Source organism: Cynara cardunculus, assembly GCF_001531365.2.
Source record: "Cynara cardunculus var. scolymus isolate 2C chromosome LG 5, CcrdV1, whole genome shotgun sequence".
In the NCBI taxonomy this organism is placed as follows: domain Eukaryota; kingdom Viridiplantae; phylum Streptophyta; class Magnoliopsida; order Asterales; family Asteraceae; genus Cynara; species Cynara cardunculus.
In genome coordinates, this window is record NC_037532.1 from 22,145,131 (window position 1) to 22,166,338 (window position 21,208).

Here is a 21,208-nt window from a genome sequence, read left to right on the forward strand (position 1 = left end):
TTGTCCTTTGCTACAGTGAATAGTACAAAAAGCACTATTCATGAGCAGACATCCTTACCTAAAGTTGGTGGATAATAGAGTCGAGTAGTCGGCTCCGTACCATACCAACTTTCATAAGGGTATGGGTTTTGTCCTTAGTGTGCATAAGAACAAGACAACAACAGTCGTGCTAAGCAAGCTTCATTTGATCACTGAATGCTGGAATGACCTGAAGGTCTCATCATCATTCGCTGAAGCTTGAGCAGTCTTCACACATATGTAGACAGGTTTGTAATCACTGAATACCGCTTCAGATCACGTACTTACCAGTCTCTATTCTTCAGTTTCAGTTTTCGACGTTTGCTTAAGGTTCTTTGGTGTGAGTGTTGTCTTCTTGAAGTATTGCTGTCTCTGATAGATTTACAATGCAAGTTCTTCAGCGATCACTGAACATACTCAGTGAAGATCGCTGGAACTAAAAAGACAGAAACATAAATACAACGTATAAGTGAAAATGGATTATCATCAAATCACTAAGAGAGAGGATCAACAGTTTCGTTCTTTTTCTTCAAGTAATGAGAAGAGCTCCTTATGTGGATTCATGTGGAAAGAAGCCCCTAAATCCAAGAGACATTGGTCCTTGATAGTCTCACTTCCTTTTGACACAATTTGAGCATCATCAGAATCATTCACAGCAACAAATGAAGATGATCCTTCCTTGTCGGTCTTAGCTTTGAGACATGGACATTTTTCAATCTAATGTCTGAATTGATGATAATAGTGGCAATTGCCACTCTTCTTGGACTTACCTCTAGATTCTGGATTGCATGACCTTGAATGGCCTCTTGACTTATCTCTCTTTCGAAATTCATTACATCCTCTCCCCACGAATAACCCATGGTTGTTGCTTCTATCATCTTTGTCAACATTCAAGCCTCACATTTGATCCCTTAGATCCTCACTTAAGAGGCCCGTTTTTGGATTTGCCATAGTTATAGTATCTCTACCACAAATTAATGAATTAGCAAAGCTGGTATACCTTTCAAGGAGGGAGCATAGAAGAATCATTGTCATTTGTTCCTCATCTATCTTCAAGTCCACTGATTTTATTTTCATATTCAAATCATCAAGAACGTTGAGATGAGACTTTATTAGTATACCTTCCTTCACCTTGTGTTGAAGAAAGTTTTGAGGAGGATGAGACGATTAGTGAGAGACTTTGTGAGGTAGAGCTCTTCTACCTTGTTCCAAATACCTCGTGCGGTTGTCTCCGAGCTTATATTCAAAATCACCTTCTCACTCGTTGCTAGTTGTAATGTCATGAGAGCTCATTCTTCCATCTCTTCCAACTCTTCCTCCTATATATCAAGGGTTAGTTTGTCTAGTTCATAGACAACACGATGCACCCGGTTTCTTCGAAGTACTACCTTCATCTTCCGTTACCACTTTCCAAAGTCTTTGTCCCCATTCCACCTCTCAATCTGAAGTGTAGATTCAGATGTTGCATACAAACTTTAATAGAGGTAGAAGAAGTGTTTAATGAAGGTTTGCCTGAGTTTTCGTCTTCTTTGGAGACCACCATCACGATGCTTCAAGTAGTCTTGAATATGTTCCACCGAAACGCCAATAATCAAAAACGAAGCTCTGGTACGACTTGTTCGAGTTTTGGATACCACAAAGGTCCCAAAGACAAAATAAAGTAATGAACCTTATTCATTGACAATCAAATGCGTGATGCCAATCAACAACAAATGCGGATAACAAAATAGGATGGAAAGCACAACAAATAATCAACCAAAGAACTTGAGAACACACATAACACATTGATTTATGTGATTCCATCACGGGTATGGTGATGTACGTCTACATGGAAGAAGAGGAACTTTTATTGATGAAGAACATTCAAACACCGAAGAAAAATTACAAACCGGACACTAAATCGAATATAATCTCTCTAAATAATTTTTCTACTCAAACTATGACTTCTAAGCTCTCAAATTTCGTTGTCTTACACTAAACATCCAAATATCTTAATTCAACATTTGTAACACAAGTGTACTAACTCTTAGGACTAATATAGAAATCAACGTATTTAATATGTGCTACTTTCTAGAGTTTAATAAATGTAATGAAATATTGTTAGAAATTGAGTAACAATTAATTTTTTTTTTGTTACGTTTTAATAATATAAAATTTTACTTTTTTATTAAGTTATTAAATTAAATTTTTTGTGGTATTCGTAGTATATGATTGAAGTGGGAAAAAGAAATTGATGGCTAAAAAAATCACCACTTTTGTCTCTTTTATTTAATGTTAGGCCGGATTGAAGTCGACCTAAATATATAAAATACTTCTAAGAGCATCAAAATTAAATTTTTGATGTCACTCAGTATTAATTTTAGTCTCTTTTTATTTTTAAATTAAATACAATTTTTGTCGTTGTTGTTGTCGTTGTTATTGTTATTTTGTTTACTTTTGATCATCTAATTAACTCACGTTAAAAAAGTAAGTTAATTTAAGAGTATTCTAGTTATTTTAATGTGTTTGTTATTTTACTTTTCTCGTTTTTTTCCATTTTTGTTTTACTATACTATATATATTAAATTACATTTAATATTTAGTTTATTTAATCATTAAAAATAAGTAATTGTTTTTCGAGTTTTTGTCATAAAAATATAATATTTAAGATTTTAGTGAATTTTAATTTAATATTTTTAATCAACTTTATAGTTTAGTTATTATCTCGTGTGTTTTAAATATTTAATCAATATGTATCAGCCATTTAAAAAATTAACTAAAAATAAATAAATTGATATATTTCATTTTACAAATAACAAATTAAAAATATAAAATTAACAAATACGGTGATTCCGGTTTACCTGTGAAACAAATCGTAGTCCTGGAATTAATCGACTTGTATAATGAGTTGGATATGTAGGTTAATAAAAAAAATTTGAATGAATTATATTGATCTATATACTAAAAAGTAAAGAAAATCAAATATTTTACAAAAACTGTGCATAGAATCCTGACGTGTTAATTTTTGACAATATAAATAAAGATAAAGTTGGTTTTTAATTTAATTTATTTTTTTAAATAACAAAAGTAATAAATTACTTATATGGTTTGATAATAAGACGATCAAACGTGGAAAAAGCTGTAATTTATATTTATATAATTACAGGCTTGGAAAAGAGCCGTCTTTTGAAGAATGTGAGCTGGAAACAGTGAGCCGAGCCTATGGTTTTAGCTGGCTTCTGTTGGTTAACCAAGAAAGTGGCCAAAAAAAGGAGGGGAAAACTCTCTCACGTGACTAATTTGGCTTCAATCCGAGCTTCTGTTCTCCATGCCTCAGAAAACAAATATTTTATTTTCTAAATAATATTTTCTTTTCGATAATCTGCATTAAAACAAGCGTAAATTTATATTTGGTCCACGTGGTGTTATAACATCTCAAAGTTCGTTTTAAGCTAACTATAAATTACAACTTTATGATTTATAATTTATTACGTGTTTGGTTTTTTATAATCGAGGATATTTTAATTATTTCATCTATTTCTTATTTTTAAATTAAAATGGTTTTAAAAGTATGTTATGTTATTTTATTATGTCATATTTATACATGACACGGAGGGATGTGTACCACTTCTCATCACAACCACACCCGTTCTCCGTCAATAACTATTGCTCTTCTTCGGCCACCAATATCATTTCTCGTCACCATTGCATCTAACATGTTGCTCGTTCCCATCCTTTGTTTTTCTCCATCTCATTGGTTGCTCTTCCAATCACCTTTCCCACCGTGAAGTTATCTCACTCCCACCACTGTCCTTGTCTTCCATCTCCGGTGAAGACCACCAAAGCTAGGCAAAACCCAACAAATTTAAGCACATGAATCACCAAATCCTAGGTGAGTTTGTAACAGATGAATATAGAGGGAGAAAACCTCTAATCTCCATTATCTTCATCTCTCTCCTGACTTCTTCAACATTCATAATTAGGGTATGTTTCCAATTGCTTTATTGTGTATGGCGTTTTCAATGGCGATGATGGGTTAATTGAAGAAGATGGGTGCAATCAAGGGTAACAGTGCTTCTAAAGGGGATGAATAGTGATGGCATTGGTGTGGTGATGAATGCTGGTCTTTTCCCTTGTAGTTTAGAACCGAGTGAAATCAAGGGTAGGGTGTAACCGAGAAGATGGGTAGGGGTTTACTAGAGGAGATGGAGATCGAGATAAAATAAAATACTAATTAAATAATAAAGAGAAAACGAAACAAAATTTAATTAGAAATTTAAATAAATGGATAATCGACGAAACATATTCCCTGTAACAATTTTTTTTCAATAGCATACAAAAACCTTAATAAATTACATAATACAATTATGATAATATAATTAACAAAGACGAGGGATGAAAATCAAAAAAAATTAAAAACCATAGGGACGAATTTCATAATTTGCTTTGTAAATTAAATAAAAATAACTTAATAAATTACAAACAAATCATTTCCAATTTCATTTTTTGTCGTATATTTTACTTTGGTTTATATAGAGATAGGTTATTATATAATCTTTTACATTCCAACATATTTTTACAACCAAATCAAAAGCGTTTATTTAATCATCTAACGATTATCATTTAGTCGTTCTAACTACCCTTAATTATCACTTATATAATCTAGAGGGGTTGTATTTAGGGGGTGTTTATTTGAAACAACTTATATTTTTTTATGAAAGCACTTATCAACTTATTATAAGTCAGAAGGGTTTAACTTCTTCAAAAACTCCTTGTTATCGGTTTGACACCGATATAAGTTGTTTATCAAAACACTTAAAAGTGTTTATTATCGATGACATACCGAAATAAATCAATAAATTATTTTTATAAACAATCTCAAACACCCGTTTAAACGCTAATATTCATGTGGGCCTATGCTCCACAGTTATCTCATTGATCCTTCTTTTGACGTCTCCAACGGTTCTGCATTATCTTCTGCTCCTTCCAACTTCTATATATAATCTTCCATATCTCCTTCCCCCCATCACTCAGATCTCCAATTTTCTGATTTCGCTTGCATCCTAATTCATTTTCAGTCTCCAATTCGGGTTCTATTTCGATTTCGTAACGAGTTCCAGGGTAAAATATAAATGGAATTGAAGAACATGCTAATTGTTGCTCGTAGCGGACGACAATTGCAGCGTTACAACAAGGGACGTCGTCAAATCGTCGGGTCAGTCAGTCTCTTCTTCTTATACCTGTTGAATGATTTCATTGGGGGTTTTTGTTTTTCCGAAAAGGGTGAATCGAAATTGGGGTAAATTGAAATGGGTCCTTTCTAATTTCTCCAATTTTGAATTGGGTTTCGTGGAAATTGGATGCCATTATCGAATTTGACTCAATGAGTGAAGAAAATCGTGACCGGGTTTTAGTCTGTTTGATCATTGATGATTTGTATTTCGATTATTTCATGGCAGATGTATTCCTTATAGAATAAAAAGCAACAAGGCATCAGGGAAGAATTTAGAAGATGCATTAGAAGTTCTTCTGATTAGTGCACAAAGGAAAGGGAAAGGGATGTTGTTTCCTAAGGTATGCCCATTTTATTTTTCATTTGTCATGGAGGAAGAAGTGGCATTTGGGATTTCATGTGTTTTTTGGCGGACGTCCGTTGACTTTTTCAATCTTGAATGATGACTAACACATGGTTTAATGTCACCAGGGAGGTTGGGAATCTGATGAATCCATTAAGGATGCTGCTCTAAGAGAATCTGTGGAGGAAGCTGGGGTTCACGGAACGGTTGAGGTTCGTTCGTCGGTTCCTTTTCGATATCATATCACACATCTACATTTGTAGCATACGATCTTTGACATTTTTCTTGAAAACTGTTTGAAGAAATCCAAGTCAAACAAGCATTTAATCCATGTTTATCTTTCTTGATTTACTTGTTTTTGTTGAAATTTACTGCAATTTACATGTTTTGTTTGACGATTTTCTTGAAAAGTGTTTGAAGAAATGCTCTATTTACATGTTTTTGGTGAACATTTACCGCACATATTGGGTCCATGGCTCGATTTACATGTTCTTGTTGCAATTTTCTTCAAAAATGTTTGAAAGTACATGTTTTTGTTCGAAAAATTGCTAATTTACATGTTTTTGTTGAACATTTACAGCGCATATTGGGTACATGGCTCTTCAAGAACAAAGGAAACGATAAATATTACGAAGGGTACATGTTCCCTTTACTTGTGAAAGAGCAATTCGACTTGTGGCCCGAAAAAGACATTCGCCAACGAGTTTGGGTACGTTTTTTAAAGCAAAAAGGAGTTGGGTTTTGAGCAAAACTCGCAACTTTTTCACAGGAACTTATGCTCATTATATGTTTTATTTCATTTTACAGGTGAGCGTACCAAAAGCTAAAGAAGTTTGCCAACAATCTTGGATGAAAGAAGCATTGGATTTGCTTGTAACCCGTCTCGAATCATCTCTAACCAAGATCGAGGACGACAACATTATCGATCAAAAAAGACCCTTGTGATCGCAAGCTTACTAAAACATAGCCTTACATGTAAATAGGACACAATTATTGATCAAAAAAGATTCACAAGATCAAAACTCTCAGATTATGTGGGACCCCCACTAGATTATTCTTCAAAATAGTCCTTGAAAAAAAAGGATGTTGAGATACTGCATCGGAGTAGAAATGTAATTTGGAGATCACTAACTTTTGTTTCTGTTTTACCTTCTTCTTCGTCATGGTTTCCGCACTCATGAATGGAACTTTGCTCTAATATTTTTGTGGTGCAACTTGGTTCAACATCAATGAAAGTTTCGTTAATTTCATTCCAGAAAACCAGTGTTATTCTTAATTTCTTGTTCAATGTTGAATTATTGTCGATGGGTTTCTTTTAATCCAACCCAATTTGCGTATTAGTGTTGAACAGATCACAAATACAATTTGTATTTTTGCCTCTAGGGTGTAGCTAAGTTGGTTCTAAGATGATATACTTACAGAAAACATTGATTTCATCTGGATTTAAGCACAACTGGTTCTGAGATGATATAGTTACAAAAACATTGCTTCCATCCATATATAACCACAGTTGATTTCGAATTGGTATACTTGTGGAAAGACTCTTTCCAAAGATTGTTCCTTGATCTATCCTTCTTGAGGTCATATTATCACCAAGTCATCAATGATAGGTACTTCTTGTCCTGGGCATAAATTTCCACATAAATAATTGCTCAAATTGTATTAAAAACATATATATGATATATGTTTATGTTTGATTTGGCGTTTGCCATGCAATACGTGCGTTTTAAAAATGTCAACTGATTTGTTGATAACTGTGGGTATCCATGTCAATTTCGATACACTGCGATCAAGATCGTGGGACCCTCAAATTAATAGTTGAACAAACCTCCAGTAACTCTAAAGGAATTCGAACAGTGTGATCTAAGTATACTATCAAAATGAACCTGTAGAGATGCCTTCAGACATTTTGCAAAGAGCCAAAGTTACCACTTGCTCGTAGTTATCTTATAATGTTGACTAGGATTTGACATCTACATACACATAATCAAGTATTTATAAATTTAGAGCTATGTTGGAAACAATTTTTGTACCCCTTGGGATAGATGAACAGTTTGCATACTACCTACCCCCGGTCCCCTCCCATACCCTAAATCCAAGTGGGATATAACATAAACAATTTTTTTTTTAAAAGCAGTTGCACCAAAATAGAACTTACAACGTTTTTCATTCTTATCTTGGGGTTTCAAAACCAATATCATAGGAAACCAATTTTAAAAAAATTTAACTTAATGGACCGGGTAAGCGAATTTGTATTTATTAAAATAGAAATGTAAACAAAGTTTGTTCTATTTTGGAGCTTGTTGAAGTGTCATTGCCAAGATCTAATGTAATTCCTTTTCCTTGGGAGCCAATTTCGCTATACATAGGAAGGAAACGAGGTCCAAGAATGAAGAAGGGGTAGAATTACTGAATGAATATGAGTTGTAGCTATACCCGAGGCATAAAAGAAGCATTTTCCACGGGATCCCGAAACCACCAGCCACCCCGACCTAATTCATGATGAGCCCACCAACTTCCTGGCAAAATGCCTACGGTTAAAAACCACCGACATGTCAAGATCAAAATTCGAATTGGTTCCTGGTCCATGTTAGAGACCACTGTGTTCGCGTCGATGATCCAATAAAGAAGCGAAGTAGTGATCTCTTTCTTTTCATTAGATTGGATACGCTTCCTCAATAAAAGACTACTCTTCTCGCTCATAAAACATTTCTAAGTTATACCGGAGATTTGATAAAGGAGCAACTCATCATATAACTCCATGTAGCTCATACTATCCCTATGAAAGCATCTGTTTCATGAGTTGAACTGGCTCTGCTCCTTGCCGGAGAAAAAACGTTCCCCAAAAATGAGAAATATTGAAAGTTGGCAACTCAAAATAGGAACGAAACAAAATTAAGTAAAATTTTTGTGTAATTCGCCTTTCTATTAAAAAAGGTTCTTAATGTTTTCACATCAAAATAACGATACCTTATATGCTTTGCTAAAAAATTGTATGACAAATTGTATCATTGAGTACAATATAATATAATGTAACATAACATAAACTACATATTAATGTACATCAAAAGCTTTTATATCATGAATTCTTTTGATTTATTTTGGTCAATAATTACAATTCTAAAATATGTGTTTTTGCAAAATAAATCTAAAATGAATAATTAGTCTTATATAACGTATCGACAAGCATTTTAGTTATAACAAACCCGATTGTCAACATGAACCTACTTTCTAAATCTGTATATGAATACTGTTTATTTGTTTCTGGAATTCTATCTCAAACCAAAAACAACTTAATTAAAGTCAGTTAAGCACGTAATGGTTTAGAGAGATCAAGTGAAACAATGTTTATGCAACGATTTCTTATATTTCTTCAGAGATTAGAATTTTCTGTTTTTTAGGATTCAGTTTGAGAAAATGAATGGATCAGATTAGACTGATAACATAGTTAAACATGTAACATATTAAATAAATATAGTTTTTAAAAAGGTGTTTAATTGATTATACTTGTAAACAAAATATTATGACTTCAAACCACCATATGATAAAATAAGAGTGTTTGGTAAAAATCAGTTATGATTATGATTTTTTGATCATTTTATAGTAAATACAAGCATATTTGGAGGAGCATGTACGAAATTGATATACAATAACTGACTATTAATGTGAATACCAAATCAGATAGTTATTTTTAGTTTTAAACATATGATAATTGAATTATTAGATTCTTCAAAACGCAATATTCAATTTGAAAAAGCACAACCACCTCTAAGATGGATTATAATTTGTTTGATGAGATGACTGAGTTGCATGAGTTAGATTTCAGTAGCTGTTAAATGAATTAGACGTATATATCATAATCATATATATTTATCATCTTAATGTAGGTTATCCGATATAAATTTATATTCACTCAAAATATGTACTTCTTAAATCAATTTATAAATGTTGTTAACGGTTAATTTAATCCATCCTAAGAAGTTACATAGCCTGACTGATTATTCAACATGTTTGATCTGTATACTTTGCTGGCTATATTTACTTATTGAGACAGGTAACCTAAAAAGATTGTATCTCAAGATAATTTTTCCTAATGATAAAAGTTTATTTACGTTATGACTTTCAAACAAATAACATATTTTCTTAATTTGTATTAGTTTGTATACATCTCTACTAATTGCATAGGAGCCTGAAGTTAACAGTCAAGTTCTGAAAAAACTCAAATTGATGACCACTGCATAACAAACACAATATTTAGCGGTTGAGCTACCCTTGAGATTAAGGATTATACACTGTATGTAATCATATATTGTTTGTATGAAAATACAAAAAAAAAAAAAAACATAATATATATTACAAAATAATTGAAATATAAGTGAAAAAAGAATCTTCCTACCTAATCCCTCCATTTTTAAAACATTCTGTTCATATTTTGAAAAACGTATTTCTGAAAAACAGTGTTGTAATTTATAAAATTGTCTATTTAACTGTTTACAGCTTGAATTTTTATAGAAATATATTCTAAAAAAAATACGTCAAGTTTCACCTACATGATGTCAACGTTACATATTAACAAAAAAGACATTTTCAAACTACAAAATCTTAAATGAGAATTTTGAAAACTGGTTTCTCAAAAAGTAAAAATCAGATCAAAGTATATTATATTTCATTCTTTTCAAAACAACCCATTCTATCTTTTTGCATTTGTTACGCCCAAAGACGAGAAACTACCATCTTATCTGCATATATTAAGCTACCATCTTATATGCAGATATTATAGTTTGATCTTTTTCGATTAAGATCAGTAATCTTAATTTCAAATACAATATTTTTGAAATAAGATACGGATTTTTTTTGAAAATTTGTATATAAAATAAAAAAGAGATAACAAATTTGTGGTTGGTTGGTATCATATTATTGGTAGAAACACAATGATTGAAAAGAAGAGAAATATAAGTGTGTGAAGTCTACATTAAAAAGAGACGGCCCTCAAAACAAATCAGTGGAGGGTATTCCATATTGACTTGGTAATATCATTATCATAATAAGTCTCTTCATGATTAGGGGCAATATGGTCTTTTCACATTTTAGAAAAAAAAATTAATAGAAAACTTAGAATTATATAATTAATGTGAAAAATGGAGAGATCAACTTCCAATACTAGATCAAAGCATCTTCGTTGACTTGCTCATGGGAGAGAGTTGAAACCGACAAACAAATAATAAAATATTAAAACTATATATGTATGTGCATGCATGTATGTGTGTATGTGCATGCATGTATGTTGCTTTGCATGGATGGTCCTATTGGGTCGGGTCCTTCATGTCGAAAAAGAGCTCGACCCAGTTCTTGGTCTGAAAACGTTAGATCAGTCCTAAATAATTTTGACTAAGCTCGGTTTCGTTCTCCTGTTGTATGTAAGATGGTGATGAAGGTGTAGATGATGTGTGTCAGGTTCAAATGGAATAATTAGCTGCAGGAGTTGGTGGTCGGTATTGTATAAGTGGTAAAGTAGGAATGATGATTGAATTGTACTATTTCTAATGTTGATTATTGGAAACAGTAGGCAGCGATAAGGCAATTTTTGCTATATGAGTCCGAATTTAAAATTCAAGATTAGGTTTTGTGTTAAGTTGGCAAGTTGAGCGGTTGATATAGGGTTCAGGTTTGTTGTGGAATAAAACTTTGAATAAAGTTCTTCCTTTTAAAATTTGAAGTTGATCGTGAAGTTCAAATTTTAGACTGGATTGCTAAAATTGTGTGTACGAAGTAACAAGAATAAAAGCTGTGAGATAAAGTGGATTGTTAAGATATATTCGGGAAAGGAGTGTTGTATTTAATCATGTTGTGATTATTATGGATATCATGAATTTAATCAAAGTTGTGTAGCGGAAGTATGGCAACTGCTAGTATTCGTTTCGTTATTTGAAAGAATGTTCCAAGTACGAATAAAAGATTTATTTTGAGGAACAAAGAGGTTAGTCATGTGGGGGGGGGGGTCTTCTAAATGTAAGGATATAGCGTAAGAGTTCGAACTCGATTTGGTAATCAGTTACCTTCGCTTGTTTGCTTGAACGAATTCCAAGTACGGAATTTTGTTAATGGGTGATAAGCCAAATTCTCAATTTGGCTATTTTTGGAAGTTCATAAGTCATTTAGTATAGACGCTTGTTTCCTGAAGGACATATGATGTAAATTAATTTCTGAAAAGTAACAAGGTGAATTTCTTCTCCATTCCCTGCTTCCTATTACATCGTATACCACACTTTTGTGTGTGTGAGCTATTCTTTGAGAGAAATCATCAAGTAAGAAGACATGGCGGAAGAATTGTAGGAGGAGAAAATTATTGTCTGTTGACTTTTCATTTTCTGTTATGGAGTTCATCTTCTTCTCTAACAATGCCTCCTTTTCTTAGGGCTTTTATGGCTTTTTGGGGATTTTGATTTGCAGTGATCCGTTATGTTGAAATGGGGATTTTATGGTAAAAACATGCATTGGGTTTTAGTAACGAGTAGTAGCTTCGAATTGGTTTAACTCGTCGATTCATGGGGTTTTTGTTAAATATCTTTGAGTTTGGGATTTTCAAGGTTAAAAGAATGATAATCAAGTTTTTGGGTCGATTTTAGAGGGATTGGTTGGTGTTTGATTATTTGGATATGTGAAATCATTTTGGAGGTTTAAATGTATTGGCTTATGTTGGGATGACCTTGAATTCGAGTTTATAGATGAAGAAATGAATATCAAATCAGAAATCGAGTTTTGGATTGTTGTAGTTCAAACAAGGTCGCCTTGACTTGTGCCACGACCTGGGGTCAAGAGCCAGGTCGCGTGGGCCACTATTTTTGTGAGATTTTGACATTTTTCATTTTCTGTTGTGGACCAATTTGGGAGTTTGTTTTAGGGTTTTTCTGAAGGTTTATAAAAAGGGAGTAGTGAGCCATTTACAAGTGTTTAACACCTTTCTAACCGGTTAATTCAGGCACTCGGTTTATAAACTTGTAGCCATTATCACTCTGAGTGGAATGTCAAACGGCAGACAAGTTCTCTTGTACTATTTACTAAAATGGGATAAAAGCTTGACAATATATTGTTTATGAATTGTTTATCGATGATTTTTTTTATTAACCTGGATATCCAACCCGCTATGCGAGCCAACTAATCCTAGGACGACCATCTACTTTGTAGATAGCCCGGAGTCATCGTATTTGAACCTCCGTGGCCACAAGGAGATTTTTATTCCTCCTTGGATTTGAACCTGAGACCTGCAAATACTGTTGACCTTTGGAACCAAGCTCAAACTAACCAGACACCACCCTTGTGGTTATTTGATCGATGATTTTACGAGCATGATATATATATATATATATATATATATATATATATACACGTGTGTGCTCGTAGTTTGTGAAGTGTGGATGGTTGAATAAGCACACATAATGTTTTATATTGATGCTTCTTGTGAATGAAAAGCTTTTGATTTTATATACATGTAGGCTTGACTCTTATTCCAATGGGCTTGCACTCAACCCCGTTTTCTAAATGGGCTTACAAATTGGACTTGATGCAACTCATTATTCTCAATAATTGATCACTTTCATTGTTAAATTTGGCCCAACACGATTCTTGAATATAATATAGTTGCCAATTCTTTACATCCTTCTAAATTAAAATAAATAAAAAATAAATAAATAAAAAGCGTTTGCCATTTGTACCATCCTTTTATGTTAATTCATTATTTTCATTTTTTTTTTTTAAAAAGTGAGCATTATATACCACTTAGAAAAAAATTTCTAATTAAGATTCATACCAATTGAATAACTAATTTTTATGGTTTTCTTCTAATTCATAAGTTCCATGGTAGGTTGGGATACTTATGATGACTTAATTGCATTTTGGTCATTAGAATATCTTCTGATCTTAAACTGTTGTTGAATTTTTTTATACTGTAATTTCTCATCAAATTTACTTATTTATGTGGAATTTTTAATTTTTCTGTGCTCAAAAACTTTTTAAGATTGAAAAAGTGAATGGATTATGAAGGACTTGTAACTCTTCACGAGAATCTAAACAATATGGAACTTCTTCAAATTCACAATTGAATTGTGAACATATCTTCAAACCCGGTGCTTAACTTTTGTGTTTTTCCAGAGATCACTGTTCCTTTGCATGAAGAAATTTTGAATATTAGACTATGTGTTATGGTAATACTGAAATGAAGAAACTTTGAATATTAAACATTTATATTATTTTTATTACCATATGAACTAATATACTTAGACCATCCGTAATAGAGAATGATACGAGATTTTCCTTTTTTATTTTATTCTTTTACATCAGCTTTATTTAACAAAACAAAAACCTCAATAAAACTCCACAATAGATTGTTAACAAAAAACTTATCTTCTATTTCTTTTCAATTATAATAATATATACACTATTTGTTTAACATTTATTTATGTATATACAATGATTTTTAATTGATATACTTTAGTGACATATTTGAAAAATAATTATTTAAAGAAGAGCATAATATTGCATTAGATATTTAACTTATTAGATACATATGCAATAATTTCTATATACATTATTAAACAAAAGTGTGTTAGATTTATTACTTTAGTAAATTCTTTTTTTAATTACATTTTTATTAAATATAGATAAAACTGTTGATCCTCTCTCTCAGTAATTTGATGATGATCATTTTTATCTTACGAAGTGTACTATCTTTTTATTCAGCTTCAGCGATCATCACTGAGTCTGTTCAGTGATTGTTGAACATGTATTGTAATTCTCTTATAGATAAGTATTCTTCAGGAAGACAAAACTCACACCACAGAATCTTCAGCGATATCGTAGATAAAGCTGAAGACAGAGACAAGTAAGTTCGTGATCTGATGCGGTTTTTCTGTGATAACAAGCCTGTCTACATAAGTGTGAAATATACTCAAGATTCAGTGAACATTGATGAGACCTCAGCATTATTCCAGCGTCAGCGATCAAATGAATCTTGTTGAACAAGATTAGTTTTTGTCTTCTCCTTCTACACACAAAGGACAAACTCAAACCTCTCAAAGTAAAGTACTGTACAGAGTCACTTTATTATCTCCAAGCGTGCTTACTTACTTTGTGAAAGACTATTGTTCATATACGGCCAAAGACTGTATATCTGTAACAAAGGACAAGCTTACCTATAGAAGCTTGCCACGTGCTTTGTACTTTCTGACTTGCATTTAATGCAATGGGTATAAATAGCTAAGAAGTTCTTCCTTCTCAGTTATCTTCTACACACCACTTATCTCTGTCTAAGACAAGCTTCCTTGCCTTGAAGATCTTATTAGTCAAGAAGATACTTCCCCATCTCAACCACTCTAATTAGTTAAGAGCACATGACTTCTTAACTTTTTCTTTTAGCAAGTCTTTTCTTTCTTGTTTTCTGTAACTTGTGTGTTTCTTTGATTGTTTAGATAAGTTATGTATCTTATCTTTTTCGTAAACAATCTATAAAAATATGTATTGATCTTCTTTATCAATATAAGTATTTTAAAAGTGAAAGATGTTGTGTTTGTATTCATCCCCCTTTTTACAAACTGTTACCTATAAACTCTTGTAGATCTGGCTGGGACCAACAAATAGTATAAGAGCATTGTTTGTTTTAGTGTTTTATTGTTGTTTTATTAGTGTTTTATTATCTCTTATTTCTAGATAATTTGTTTACCATTCAAATGGCTTTGCAAAACACGAGCACAAACTTTCACGATAATGACTCTCTTGCCAAACCTCCCTGATTCATTAAAGACAACTTCAATCTATGGAAGAACCGGAGGTCTATCTTCTTGGAAGGTGTGGATTCGGAGATTCCATACTACATTGAAAATGGACCTTATATTCCATTGGTGTTATAACCAGGTTTCTACAAACATGGGTTAAGGTAACCTTATGTGTTTATTATATGAATTATGTGATAGCATGCATCATTATGATAATACTTTTATGAATTATGTGTGCATGTGTGGTAACATGACATTCTGCATACATGTGGGAACAATACACATGTATAGGCGATTATATGTTAAAATATTATTATTATATATGTTTTAACCCCAATACTTCATGGTTAAGAAAGAATGATTTTAAATCATTATCTTCCACCACCTATGAATTTTTATATTAAAAATATCTTCCACCGTCTTGCTGAAATCATATATATATATATATATATATATATAAAAGAAAAAGATAAGATGCTATCTTATCATTTTTAGAAAAAGTAGTCTGTTTTGATAAAGAAGAGTTTGAGGCGGTGAAGAATATTTCCTGAGGAAAATTACTGTTTAAAGATTCTGCTATTTACTGCGTGATAACCTACAGGATCTGTAATTTCAAGGTGAGTTTTTATTAAACTTTTGATTATAACCGTAAGTTTATAACCTGTTGTTTGATCCTATAATTTAGTAGTTACAAATGATTGAGATTTAGAAAGAATCTGGTGAAACTGCTTTTAAATAGTTTTGAAAGAAATGTTTTATGATTCAAAGGTTGGAACCTGTTTTGAAAAGATTAAACATAAACTGTTCTTTAGAAACAGTTTTTGAAACAATACCATGTTTGGGAAAAACTAGATGAGTTGAGCAATCATATATAGAACAGAGTGTTCTTATGAGTTGGAAGGTTTGAATATAAACCTGTTTTGAGATTATGTTTGATTTAAAACTATAAACGAGGTTCACTTTGACAGAAAGGTCTGCAACCTGTCATTGGATGAAATAGTTCATATGAATTTCAGGAGAAATAAGGATGGTCGTTGTGTGTGATGGATAACTATTGCTATAAACAAGGGATTGATGGATGTAATAAGGATGGTCGTTGTGTGTGTGCATGGTATAACTATTGCTATTATATCTTCTAAGATTACAACAGATTGGAGTTCTCACTTCTTTGTGATTTGAGGATTCAGAGATGTTGTTCTTTTTAGAAATAATAATATTGATGTTATGGTTACGGAAAAATATGACCTATGGTCATTAATTTTGGATAAAACTATTTTGAAACAAAATGTTCATTTTTCTGAGGAATCAAAGGAGCTCTGGTTGGTCCTCATTATTGGACTAGAGGATTCTGGTTATTTAATTTAGGAAGTATGCTTGTTTTTAATAAATTAATTGGACCAGAGGCTCTGTATCTATTGATAAGAGCTTCTGTGCCAAAAATTGTATTTTAAGAAGTTTTTAGAGAAAGGGGTTTATACTTAATATTTTCTACGAAAAATAGACCAGAGGGGCTCTGGTCGACTTACACGTTAAACCAGAAGTTCTGGTTGATCATAACTATTGAACCAGAAGCTCTGGTCGAATAAGATCTCTGTATAAACATTCTTTTATGAAAAAGACTATCTTACTGGTTGGAAGCCTAACTTAAGAACATTACAAGAAATTATATGAGCCAGAAGCTCTGGTTAGTACAACCAGAGGCTCTGGTCAAGGAAATAAAAGCTCTGGTAGAAAGACCAGAGGGGCTCTGGTCCTGTTTATTGAAATATATTCCAAGTATGGTTTGGAACCAGTGGCCCGATGGACCAAAACAGAATGTGATTTTCAGTCATTGCTACATGAGATGGATTATTTGAAATAAATGTTTTGGTGATCTTCACCCTGCATTACATAAAAGGGAACCTCACTAAACATTCATGTCTAACCCTCATTTTGTGTTTTCAAAAATATGTGTGCAAGTAATGATAATAAGAGCAAGAGCATTCTGTGAATTACTTCCCTATGTGTTTTGCTATGTTTTGAAGCTTGGATGCTAGGATACGAGAGCATGTACTTTTGAAAATTTTGAACTATGTATTTTACATTATATACTCTTGTATTATGGACCTATGTGGGAAAACATGTATTCTATGTAAAAATATGTGTTATATGCAATGTATGGATTTGGGGGTGTTACAATTGGTAATTTCTCCTAAAATTCCTGCTACTGCTACGACTGTCGCTATTCCTGAACGACAGATTCTAAAACTCCCTCATGAATGGCGTGACGAAGACAAGAAGAAAATGGCTTTAGATACTCGAGCAAGATCTATAATAGCCATGTTTCTTCCTGATGATGTTTATCACTCTGTGATGAAGTTAAAATCCTCGAAAACCATGTGGGACACTCTTTGTATTCAATATGTAGGTACTTCTAAAGTACAAGAATCGAGGAAGATAAACTTAGTAAGACAATATGAAAGTTTTCTATGTGGAAAATCTGAATCGTTGTCTGAAGTACATCAACGTTTTAATTATCTTCTTATTGATTTAAGGACAGTTGGAAGAGAATATTTCAACTCTAAGACCCTGACAAAGTTCCTTGAATGTTTGCCAGAATCATGGGATAATTATACCATGTGTCTCAAGATATCTAAGGACATGTCCTCCCTTTCCCTCAGCTCTCTTTATGGGATATTGCTTAATCATGAGCAATCTCGTCAACTGAAAAAGAATCTTCTTAAAGATTCCAGAGAAATGAAAAGCTCTCATTTAGCTTTGATCTCTGAAAGTCCTTTAGCTGATCCTTCTATTTCTTCTACTCATTCTTCTTCTCTTTCTATCACTGAGTCAGATCCTTCTAACTCTAAGGACTTGACGCATGCCGATTTATCAGAGTTTGATGAGTCACTGGCTCTCCTTACAAACTCTTTCAGAAGGTTTGCCAAAAAAAGCAATTTCAGCAGAACTCCTTCCCTGACCATAGCTGACAAGCCAAAGTCAAATCCTATTGAGAAGTCGACTAACTGCTTAAATGTCAATGCAAAGGAGACTTTGCTAGTGAATGCAGGTCAAAGAAAGTTGTGAGGCCATCTTCTAACCTCTCATCCTCCTTCAGGCCTAAAAATGACAAATACCTAAAACTGAAGGAGAAGTACAAGAAGATGGAGAATCTCCAGCATAAATGCAAAGGTCTCGTCGCTGACGAACATGATTGCGCTGTTTCATCTGATGAATCATCCTCAGACGAGGAAGACACAACCTATCTGTTGGTCCCTTGAGGGTCTACAAGATAAGTAAAACAGTTTGTAGAAGGGGGAGGGGGATGAATACAAACACAATATTTTCAAATTTAAAATGTACATTGATAAAGAAGATCAATATAAATTTTACAAGACTGTTTATGGAAAGATAAGGTAAAAAAACCAATCTAAACCACCTTTGGTTACACACAAATTCTTAGCAAATGAGAAAAGAAATGTTGTAAGAAATGTTCCTTTACTTAAGCTAGAAAATGCTCAAAGTAAGAATTAGGTTTAGAGAGTGAGTTGCGTGCACTCAACATGGAGAAGAAACATTTCTATTTATACCCAGTGCATTAAATGTTCATTTAATGCAAAATGGTAGGGTTAGAGTGCGTTTCAAGCTTTTAGAGGAAGGCTTGTCCTTTGCTACAGTGAATAATACAAAAAGCACTATTTATGAGCAGACATCCTTACCTAAAGTTGGTGGGTAATAGAGTCAACTAGTCAGCTTCATGCCGTACCAACGTTTAGAAGGGTATGGGTTTGACCTTTGTGTGCATAAGGACAAGACAACAACAATCGTGCTAAGCAAGCTTCCTTTGATCGCTGAATGCTAAAATAACCTGAAGGTCTCTTTAGCATTCGCTGAGGCTTGAACAGTCTTCACACATATGTAGACAKGCTTGTAATCACTGAGTACCGCTTCAGATCACGTACTCGCCAGTCTCTAATCTTCAGTTTCAGTCTTCGACATTGGTTGAAGGTTCTTTGGTGTGAATGTTGTCTTCTTAAAGTATCGTTGTCTCTGATTGAATTACAATACAAGTTCTTCAGCGATCACTGAACAGGTTCAGTGATGATCGCTGGAACTGAAAAGACAGAAACATAAATACAACATATAAGTGAAAAGGGATTATCATCAAATCATTGAGAGAGAGGATCAACAATCTCCCCCTATTTGATGATAACAAGACTACATAAAGAAAGTTGTCTTATCAAATAACAGTAAGGAAAAGTTACATATAAAGTACATGTCCCTTTTTACTATTTTGGGATCTTTTTCAGTGAGTTAATCTCTGCTTGAGAATTTTCCTTAAGTTATATCTAAGATAAAATTACAAGTATGGAAACTGAAACTGAAAGCTTATTCGTTGACTTATAGATTGTCAGTGAATGTAAAAAGTAACACTAGAACTCATAGACTTGTGTCCCTGTTACTTTTTTCAAGGATCTTTTTCAGTGAATTACATGAAATACTCATTTTATTATCATTGGTAATATTACAAGTAGTTCAGTACATGTCTAGTGCTTACAGACTATAAGAATAATCATTRAAAGTAGACATAATACAAAAAGTTACAAGGAAAAGTAGATTGTTGTTACAAAGAGAAACTATTCTAGAACACTTAGATCTATGTAGCTAGGTACATCTTCACTAAGGTTTCTCCGATGTAGGCATTCCCTTTGTATCTTCAGATCAATGACTTTTCCAGGCATGTTATCATCTATCTAGAGCAAGAAGTAAACCAAATGACTCATTGGACATAGATGTAGCTCTGACATTCTCTAAAATCTGACTTCACCTTCATAGTCAAGGAATATAACTCCTAACTCAGGTTTAAAATGCACAGCATTGGGTTTATAGGGACCCTTATCTGGAAAGTCAAGATTCAGCATAGAAATGTCTGTACTCTGGTGACCCTTCAGAAGTTCATCTAAGGAGAACCTTGTTTCATGTCCGTTCCTTAGGAATGGTCCATCATTAGGATCAGAGAGCTTGAGTTTCTTCTTCCCACCTTTCTTCAGAGATGGCCTGTCAGGGACTGCGACATATGTGGACATCCTTTTGATGAGATCGCTGATGATGTCCTCGACAATCGTCTTATGTGTTGATTTGGATCTCTAAATGGATTGCCTGATCTCCATCCATTTGTTGTATCCATATCGGTCAAGGTAGGAAGGGTACTCAGTGATGGCATCGAGATTGTCCCTGGTAATGAGAATTGAGATCAGTGTTCCACCGTTTTTTGAATGTCCGCTGATGTTGACGCTCATAATCGGGCGGGGACTGATTCTCTTCTTCAGCTTTGCTTCGCTTCACCGCTTGTCCTTTTCCACCAGCTTCAGGTTCTTCTCATGCTCAGCTTCTGCAATAGAAAGAAGTTTAGCCTACGCTTGGACAGCATTCACCTTTTTCTTGGACTTTCTCTTGGAGAGGACCTTCGCAGCTAGTGACTTGGCCAGCTTTAGGTTGTCTTCAGTCTTCTTCATCTGAAGCTCTAGCTCTTCTTCAGCCCACACTGCCTCGAGTCTTTTAGCTTTAGAAAGGAAGTCGAACTCACCACCACTAGAGGTACGAAGAGGAATTTTTACTCTAGTCTGGTCGAGTGACTCCTTCAGCTGAGTCATCTGCTGGTCGGTGGGAGCACTGGAGACAGGGTGATTAGGGACCCACTCCAGTCGATTGCAGGTGGTTGATGGAATTTGAGGTTGATACAAGGAAGTGACTACAACCTGAGAGGTAGAGTCTTCAAATACAGGTTGTTGAGATATATTGAACAATACCTTCAAGTTTCCTTCTTCAGCGACCGCCTTGCCTTTAGACTTGGGGTCCTGGTTCCTTGTTTGAGTAGATTTACCTTCC

The 21,208-nt window shown here is 33.5% G+C and overlaps 1 protein-coding gene across 1 annotated transcript; it reads left to right on the forward strand.

Moving 5' to 3' along the window:
* The first annotated feature begins 4,969 nt into the window (after positions 1-4,969).
* On the forward strand, positions 4,970-6,827 carry LOC112512742 (nudix hydrolase 18, mitochondrial-like). The gene is made up of 5 exons (XM_025118861.1): positions 4,970-5,212; positions 5,457-5,571; positions 5,702-5,785; positions 6,154-6,282; positions 6,381-6,827. The coding sequence occupies exons 1-5, from the start codon at positions 5,130-5,132 to the stop codon at positions 6,516-6,518; spliced, it is 549 nt and encodes a 182-aa protein (XP_024974629.1). The 5' UTR covers positions 4,970-5,129; the 3' UTR covers positions 6,519-6,827.
* Positions 6,828-21,208: the final 14,381 nt, after the last annotated feature.